This window comes from Magallana gigas, chromosome 3, assembly GCF_963853765.1.
Source record: "Magallana gigas chromosome 3, xbMagGiga1.1, whole genome shotgun sequence".
Lineage (NCBI taxonomy): Eukaryota > Metazoa > Mollusca > Bivalvia > Ostreida > Ostreidae > Magallana > Magallana gigas.
This window is the reverse complement of record NC_088855.1, coordinates 40,625,675-40,634,970: the sequence shown is the minus strand read 5'-3', so window position 1 is coordinate 40,634,970 and position 9,296 is coordinate 40,625,675. Positions and strand designations below refer to the sequence as shown.

Genomic DNA, 9,296 nt, shown 5'->3' with positions numbered 1-9,296 from the left:
TTATGGGCCGGATCCGTGAAGACAACTGTGAGGGTAAGAGCAGTCCAAATGGCCCATGCCAGTCTCAGATCCAAATAAATCATTACCCCCAGTTTCGCCTGTATCATAGGAATTTCCTTGGAAGGCTTGGTTGGACCGCCTTCCTTGGTGGGCCTCACCCCCGAGGAGATGAGCCGTAGCCAGTAAAGTGACCCAGGAAGACAAACTGTTCCTAGCCAGTCCAGCTGTCAAACATTACTATATCAACAGGATTTTGTTGCAGTTGGACAACGACAGGGTCCTTTGGAAAGAGACAGAGGAGGGGGGAGAGAAAAGGAAAGTTCTGGTCGTCCCCATAGAGCTGAGGAGAGAGGTTCTGCGACTCTGCTACGATATACCAGCGACTGGACATCAAGGGATCGAGCACACCAAGGCCCGGATGAGATTGCATTTATATTGGTACTGGATGATGTGGGGGGCCGAGAGGTTTGTTAGCACTTGTGGCCCCTGCAGTAGAAATAAGCGCCCACAGTGCCACGCCAGGGCAGAAATGATTAAGTATCATGCCGGGGCACCCATGGAGAGGGTGCACCTTGACTTCCTTGGACCGCGCCCTAAGACTCCAAAGGGGAATGAGTATGTCCTAGTCATGGTGGACCAATTTACTAAGTGGGTGGATTGTGTCCCCCTCCCCTCCCAGACAGCTGAGGTTACTGCCAAAGCGGCAGTGGACGAATTCTTTGTTAGGTTCGGCTGCCCCCTTGAGATATTTACAGATCAGGGGCGCAACTTTGAAAGTAAGTTGTTTACTGCTGTGTGTGACCTCCTCTGAATACTTAAGGCCCCCACCACCCCCTACCGTCCGTCTGCCAATGGACAGGTGGAGCGCTACAATAGAACCCTTATGGATGCGGTAAGGTGTTATATTGATAAGGCCCAAGACTGTTGGGACGAGCCCAGATAGCAGGGGCCTTCCGCTCTGCAGACAATCGTAATTCAAGGTTCATCGCCAACAAACTCATGCTTTGTAGAGAGGTCAATACGCCAGCTAGCCTGATGTACAGGTCCCCCCTGCAGGAGGGCCCTGCAGATATCGAGACGTATGTGAGGGACCTTGAAGACAAAATACTGACTGGTCACGAGACAGCCAGGAGGCGCCTGCACACCTCTGAGGAGAGATAAAAAGAGATTTTAACATCAAGGCCGCTACCCGCCCCTTTGATGAAGGAGATGTTGTGTATGAGCTGGACACCGCGACGGTGAAGGGGAAGTGTTGCAAGCGTAGCCCGTCCTGGAAGGGCCCTGGTATCATAGTCAAGAAGCTGACCCCCCACCTGTACCAAGTAAAGACCAAGTCGGCAGTCATTGTGGCCAATCACGACCGCTTGAAGAAGTGTGTTGACAGGGACTTCCCCCCATGGCTCGTTCGGTTTAGGGAGAACTTTGAGAACTCTGAGAGTGCCAAGCAGGAGACCGGGAGCGTCTTGGCTTCCAGCCCCCCTGCAGGGGCGGCAGGTGCCTGCAAGCTTCCCGAATCCCCCTCAGGCAGCAGCCACGCCGAGGTCGGCCCCCAAAACACTCTCCTGCTGCCAGAGGGCCTCCTGACAGTTCTCCCAAGCCCCCCCAGACATCAGGGGCGTCCCCGTAACCAAAACCTAATGTAGCCTCCCCCACATGCCCCTCATCTCCGGGCCCATCTAATGAGATTGTGTTTGTACCTGTCGGCGCCCTGACGATGAGAAGTTAATGGTACAGTGACGAATGGTTTCACGGTCTGTGTGTGGGTGTCACCCCTGAGGAGGCCTCCACCTTTAAACAATTTGTGTGCCCAAACTGTGTTGGGGGGGGGGTTATTCGTCTTGTTCTCCTTTACAAAAATTCTGACAGCGAAGAAGACTGCACCTCCTCCCGCCGGGAGTGGCGGAATGAGAGAACACCCATGGCACCATTGTGGCACGAATGCAACGCTGGGGCGCCTACCGAGCAGGCCGGCGGAGACAGGGGAGACCCGATGGCTGCCCCCCCTGTGGAGCCGCCATCACATCATGAGGAAGAGGAAGCCTTGATGGCTGCCCCCGAGGGGCCACCACTGTCTTATGGAGCGTGTGCCAGGAGGCCATCCTGGCAAGCCAGTGACAAGAAGGGGGATCCCTACCCTGCGAAGAGCATGGAGCGTGGCAAGCTCCTAGCCCAAGTGGTCCAGCTCCACCCAGAGACGACCAGCTTCGCAGCAGGAGGAGATGATCGCCACTCTCTTCCTGCCCCTTTCCCAATTGTGCCGAGAGGACGAACAAGTTGAGGGATCATGTGACGCTCTCCCACCTTCACCCTGTGTTTAGGAGGTCCATGCCCTTGGGGGATGAAGCCACGGCTATGCGACTTAGAGTGTGCGAGTGGTTGGCTGACCAACTCCTTCGAAGTTGGGCCACGTTGACAGACCTGATCCAGAGTGTTCCCACCTTCCAGGTTTTCAGGGAACCTGGCGCAGGTATCCCAGGTGACTTGCGAAGGCCAGTCTTTCAAATCTATTGTTTAGCTAATTAAATGTCAGCTATTGCTTAAGTAACTATAATAGATATTAAGTTTCCCTTTTTTTCATACGGAAAATACAAAGAAGTTACCATATATTATGATATGGTACAAAAGAAAATTACATAATGGAGCAGGTGCCCTCTGATGATTATATCTTAGTTATTACTGGTTCTTACTTTAGTTTCTGTTCGTTTTCTTTTCATAGGTTGCAATGAAATTTGGTATACAGAAGTATCATAATATCTCGGTCAAGTTTGATTTTGGGTACGATCGAGCAATTTTTGACAGAGTTATGTCCCCATACACCCTTCGGGCCTGCAGCCTCAGGCTGTATGGAATACAACCCAGGATAAATCCTCATACCCCTTGATTGGACCTGGATAACTATAATAAATAAATATTGATTTTGTACTATACACTTTAATAAGTTCAAATGAGGTATAAATAGGGCGCGAGATAATTCAGAATTATAAAAAAATTTGTTGGTATTTTAAAAAATCTTCTCCTAAATAAATCCTTGGGTAGTGTAGATTAAAGTTTTTCAAATCATGGTCCCCGATGGTAGGATGGGGCCACCATGGGGGGATCAAATTTTACATGGGAATATATAGAGAAAATCTTTAAAAATCTCCTTCTTAAAAACTATTTGGCCAGAAAAGCTAAAACTTGTGTGGACGCATTCTCAGGTTGTTTAATCATGAACTTGTTGTTTCTGGTTGTAATGTTATGGTCTACTATAAATCTCAGCGAGATTCGTCAGGGCTGAAAAAATTTGACGGAAGTCTCTTAAAGGTATTACACAAGGATATAGCCAATCAAAATGTGTACTTAATCAATTGTAGTTCCATTCATATAGAGACAATTTCTTTTCTTTTGTTTCTTTTTTGGCACAATTTTTTTTAGGCCTACAGTATTAAATTTGGACTCATTTGCTAGGAAAATTATTACTTGAGTGGAATTGTCACACTAAATTAAATGGAACTGTTATTTACGGTGCCGAGTCTGTTTGTCAACATGTGGGTATATCCCTTTAACTATTTTTAGAATGTGTGTAGGACAACAAAGTAGTGCCTTTAAGCAAAATAGTTCCTATACTTTCAGAGTGTATTTACATTTATTGGGACATTTTAAATCAGAATGTGTGACACATGTAAGACAAGAGTATTTGCAATTTTAATAGCAAGTGTCAAAATTGAATTATTATTATCATTTGAAGGAAGGAATTGAAAATGTTTGATGTACACCCTTTCCCAAACTGTAAAATTCCCTACTTTTACTTTCATTTTCAGAGTTTTTCAATACACATGCATTTTGCCGGAAAATGAATCTGACTTCACACCACGAAATTTAACAGGAAAAAGACAATTTGATGAGCTTTCATTCCAGAGGTCTCTCGTTGCTAAACGAAAATTCGGGCTGGAACATAAACATTACCGCCTATGGAAAATGGAGCTCCATGCTGGTAGGGCAAATTCGTTGTTTACTTGCAACTATGATGATAAACGTGTGTTTCTCTTTCGTACATCCTCTCATTTATGTGAACAAACTAAATTTCCAACAAGTTCAACAATTAAGTTTAATCATTTAGATAACAACTTCTATAGAAAAAAAAATCATCACTTGTTCATGTAAACCAAAAGTTTCTATCATTATTAGGAAATAAATATTATCATTATTTATAAAGAAGTTAACTATTTTTATTCAAGTAAATTGATGAAATGACCCTATAGGGCATTGATTTAGATGAAATTTAAAATTACTGATATGATTGTAGTGTTTTGGCAATTTTAAAATTGTTTGTAATATTGAATTTTCTTTTTTACATATTCTTACATAGTATGGTAATTATGGTAATGTTTTGAGAGTTTTTTAATTTTAACAAGCTCATCAAAGAAAATCATAGTCCTATGGGATCAATTTTCTGATATGGAGTTCCATTGTACCATAGGAGAAAGTGAGGAAAATTTGAAACAACTAATTGCATCTGATTCAGGTGCTGGAGGAGGTTAAGGTTTTAAGCTCACTTGAGCTGAAAGCTCTAGTGAGCTTTTCTGATCACTTTTTTTCTGGCGTCCGTCTGTCTGTCTGTCCGTCCATCCGTCCGTCTGTCTGTCTGTAAACTTTTTACATTTTTGACTTCTTCTCCGAAACCACTTGGCCAGTTTTAACCAAACTAGCCACAAAGCATCATCATTGGGTGAAGGGGATTCAAGTTTGTTAAAATGTGGGGCCCTGCTCTCTTTCAATGGGAGATCATTAGGATTTAATGAAATGTTGTTGATATTTTTCAAAAATCTTCTTCTCAGAAACCATTTGGCCAGGAAAGCTGAAACTTGTGTGGAAGCATCCTCAGATAGTGTAGATTCAAGTTTGTTCAAATCATTGCCCCTGGTGGTAAGGTGGGGCCACAATGGGAGGGGGGGGGGGTTGGTTGGAGTTTTACATACAATATATAGAATCAATCTTTAAAATACTTCTTCTCAGCAACCAATCAGCCAGGAAATGTGAAACTTGTGTGAAAGCTTCCTCATGTAGTGTAGATTTAAAGTTGTGAAAATCATGACCCTCAGGGGTAGGGTGAGGCCACAATGGAGGGTTGTACTTTTACATAAGAGTAAAGTGTAAATATTTAAAATTTTCTTCTCAAAAATCATTTATTTAAAATTTACATAGCATAGGATTATAAAAAATAGAAAAAATTTTAAAATATCTTTTTCTAAAAACCACTTGCTTAGAAAAGCTGTATCTTTACTGAAAGCAACCTCTGATAATGTTCAAAAATCTTTCAAATCAAAATCTTGAGGAGTAGGGTGGGGCCACATTGGAATTCCAATTTCTTCGGAAATTGGATTTCTGAAAGTAAGGAACGGGGTGGGTCAGATGAATTTGATCGTATGTGAACTGGTAGAGTTTTAATTATAAGATATTTTAAAATATATACTGTATTGACTATAATTTTGCAAAATTAATTAGCTGCTATATGGTAAACAGTACATGTTCACAAGTGGCTGTAAAGGTGTATTATACCGGTAATAGCTCTCTGGAAAATTTTAATCAACCAACTTCAATAAGTGCGTCTGTATTGAACCGACATTCAGGACGTCATAAAGATGTATTTTATCATTAGGAATACAAAAACTAATGAAAATAATTTTTATACCATATAGATTTTCTAGAATTATAATTTTTATAGAATAAAAGCAAAGGGGGACAACTCTTCAAGAAAAGGGAAAGGTCATTGATAAGGACACGTTCCACTGTTACATGTTGATACTTATATATGAAAATTATGTCCAAGTATACTAATTACCGTACTAAGTCCATACATATCTGTTATGATCCCAGATTCATTGAATCTGGGGCTATTATGGATCAAATACCTTAAATGAATGACAACTCTTGCAGGAAAGTGCACAAGGCCTCCAAATCCAAAATATGACTATGGAAGTTTTATTGCCCAGACATGTGATTGTCTAGAACCAATTGGATGATGCGTTATATAGAATATTCATATTGAGGTAAAATAATTTATGAAGGTATAATAATATATGATATTGTGTCAAACCACACATTAATATATGATATAATGATAAAGACTAAAAACTATGATTTTCATAGAATATGATGAGAGTGATCTCGTAAAGGTATTGCCCCATCTCAGTGAGTTTTGTTCTGATGTTGATACAACCACTTTGGTCCCTATTTGCATTTCACGCGCAAAATCGTTGTTTATGCAAATTCTCCCCCTTAGCCAAGTTGGTTAGGGGGAGTTTCTCCCACATAGCAGCAGTGAAAGGTTAACAGGTATATATTTTGTAAACTTTCATCCTGTTTATTATATTTTAGAGCTGCCATGTCTTCTAAGAGAAACTCCATTCTTTGATGACTGATGGAAAAGCCTCATCACTTCCTTTGCTAAAGAACTTGTTATCTTAATCACTAGCCATTAATCAGTGACCACCGTTATCAAAGCTCCCAGGTACATTATGGAAGTCTCTTCTGGCACCATTTTTTTTTTTTGCAGTCCCTGACTTTGTCTTAGAATTGAAATTATTAACTTTTGCTATTTAATTCCTTTAGTAGACTTCTTGTTTTCGTAATTAATTCTATTAATTAATGTTGAATTGGTACTCAACTTCAAACATTTCAGATTTAATTTAATTTAATTTTTTTTCTCAACATTTCACTGATTCAATTTTATTGGACATTAAATTATTTGCTATACAGAAGATGAATTTTAAAAGACATTTTCTCCAGAGTTCAGCAATATTTTAAGAGTAGATCAGAATACTTTTTCATCCCTTAGAGCCAGAAGTAGATTTCTTACACTAGCATACTGTAAATTCCTAATTAAATGTGAGAAATTGATATCTGCATAAAATCGTGAGGAGCGCATCTTGCGGAATTTCATTTTCATTTTTCGTATGAATGTAGATAATTAGAAATCAGGATACAAATTTGCTGTTTCATATTTCATATTCTAGTGTCTTAATAAAAAACAATTGAATCACAGAATTAAGTACTTGCATAAAATATGGAATCTACAGTATGACATTTATAAATAATTGATAAATATTTTCTGCAAATTTCATTTAATTTCATAAAATTTGAGTTGACTTCTTAAAGGTTTTTAGCAAGGAAATAGCCATCAAAATAAACTTTGTTAATTACAGTTATTAGTCATTCCGTATATATGTATATAGTCACAATTTCTTTTTATATCTTACCTTCTGCTGAATTTTAAAGAAATCATTGGCTAACAGCAGTCACGTGGAGACCGTGTATATTCCATACACAGTCAGAACAAAATATATCTTCCCTTTGAGGATTATGACATCATTCTTAGAGTATTGTGACGTCAGGTTTTGTACCCAGATTGAAACTTGTAACTTTGTTATAAGACGCTTGATTTTCAGTGTTGAATTAATTTTATGTCATTAACACAAAGGCAGTCGGTAAGATATAATCATTACATAGTCATGTAGTGACCGGGTATGGGATGATACCTGGTTAGTAAATTTGCCTCACCAGGTATGAAATTTACTAACCAGGTATTATCCCGTTCCCGGTCACTACATGACTATTAACTAATAATACCCCGCTCGGAAGGAGAGGGGGTAAACTGTTTACCCTTGTGTGTCTATCTGTCCTTCTCTGTGTATGTCCATATTATTAACAGTTTTTTTTATCGCAGATGCTTGAAATTTTAACACACCTTTTGCTTAGGCATGCCTTATGGTGGGATTCATTTTTGTACTAATGAGATGTCAACTTCCTGTTAAATGACACCTTTATTTATTTGTAGCCTTACATTTCAAACAAATAGTCATCAGAGATTTCTCAGCAACTATTCATCAGAGCTGCTTGAAATTTTATCACACTCTTTTTTTAGACATGCTATATGGTATGATTTGGTTTTTTTTTTACAAAACAAACATCAACCTCCTGTTAAAATGATGACTTTGCCTTTATGTATTTTCACATTAGAGCCGGGTATCACTAGGGGTTATCACAGATATCTCGTTTCTTTTTATGGTATCTTATCTTAGTAGTATTGATTCTGGACTTATTTGCTAGGAAAACTATCACTTTAGTGGAATGATCACATTGAATTTAATGGAACTATTTTTTTTTTTAGACACGCATAATGATACAACTTCCTGGATGGTGTTGAGTTTGTTTTTCAACCTGTGAAACCCATTTGTTTTTAGGGGTGGGTATGCTTATATTTAATTTTCTGTCTTAGAAACCAAGCAAGTCATTATTTTCCTGGTCTCAAGTTAGTCTCAAAGCATTTAACAGTAAATTCTATTTCATTTATAATACTCTGAGAGTTTAGTTAATGAACTAAGGCCACATAAAGTTGAAATAATGGTTCTCGGGTCAACTTTTCTAGAAATGGATGTGAGAGGGAAGCATTTTTTCCCTTTTTATTGTTGATGAAATAGATGAGGGAGGCTTTTTTTTATAATCATCGCCCATCTTGGGTTCCAAAAGCGTATGTTTTATAAAACTGTTAAAATACAGGTTTCGTTGATGCCACTTATTCGTTTCCATCACGATGTAGCTCATTTGTGGTCTTGCCTAAGTCTACAGAGACTGGAATACTTAGAGTATCCATCCTTTTTTAATGATTTCATGTCTTTGTAAAGGTGTAAGAAATTATAACCCTCCAATTACCCTCCCTTCATTTTCATCGATGGGAAAATCACTCAACGAAACCGGGTCTAATTTGTTCTGTCCTAGCTTTTTTAATGAAACTTCTTATCTGAATTTCTACTACTTATACCTCATCTCAAAGTTTGTTAATTTTAAACATAAAATTCTATAGGATTTGAAATTTGATTTGGTTTGAAATGTGTCAATTTTACACATTTTTTTCAATTTTTTTTACTTTCTGCCCTAGGGAATTTTTTTCTGCTCCACATATAAAAGTTATCGCTACAAAGCATCAAATGGTCGAATAAAAAATACCTTTTACCTCTTGGTTTGTTCCAGGGGTCTTATCAAAGTTTATATTTCATGCCCAGTTGATGAATACCAGTGATATAGCTGTAAAGTTCCTCTCAGTGGACTATAGCAATTGACCAGTTCATATTAATAAATATAATGTTGCTCCCATATTGACAGTTTCAATATCCTGAGTACAGGTACATAGCTGTTGGGTTGCTCTCAGTGGAAAAAATAAATTGTGTCGGGTATGAATGAATCACTGTTTTGTTGCTCTTAGTATACCATAACATAATATGGTTTTCTTAGGTGAACATATGTTTAGCCTACTGTAC

General features: G+C 38.9%; 1 protein-coding gene across 2 annotated transcripts in view; it reads left to right on the top strand.

Moving 5' to 3' along the window:
- Window positions 1–946: 946 nt before the first annotated feature.
- LOC136273960 (uncharacterized) overlaps window positions 947–9,296 on the top strand; it is a 68,614-nt gene continuing 60,264 nt past the window's right edge. Inside the window, exons 1-5 of one of the 2 annotated variants that reach the window (XM_066079774.1) lie at window positions 947–2,467; window positions 3,801–3,973; window positions 5,917–6,029; window positions 6,358–6,490; window positions 8,150–8,224. In XM_066079774.1, coding sequence (XP_065935846.1) covers window positions 1,919–2,278 — 360 coding nt within the window. In that variant the 5' untranslated portion in view covers window positions 947–1,918 and the 3' untranslated portion in view covers window positions 2,279–2,467; window positions 3,801–3,973; window positions 5,917–6,029; window positions 6,358–6,490; window positions 8,150–8,224. Of the gene's footprint in view, window positions 2,468–3,800; window positions 3,974–4,394; window positions 4,916–5,916; window positions 6,030–6,357; window positions 6,491–8,149; window positions 8,225–9,296 lie in introns of those variants that run through there. The other variant, XM_066079775.1, reaches the window with a different exon arrangement.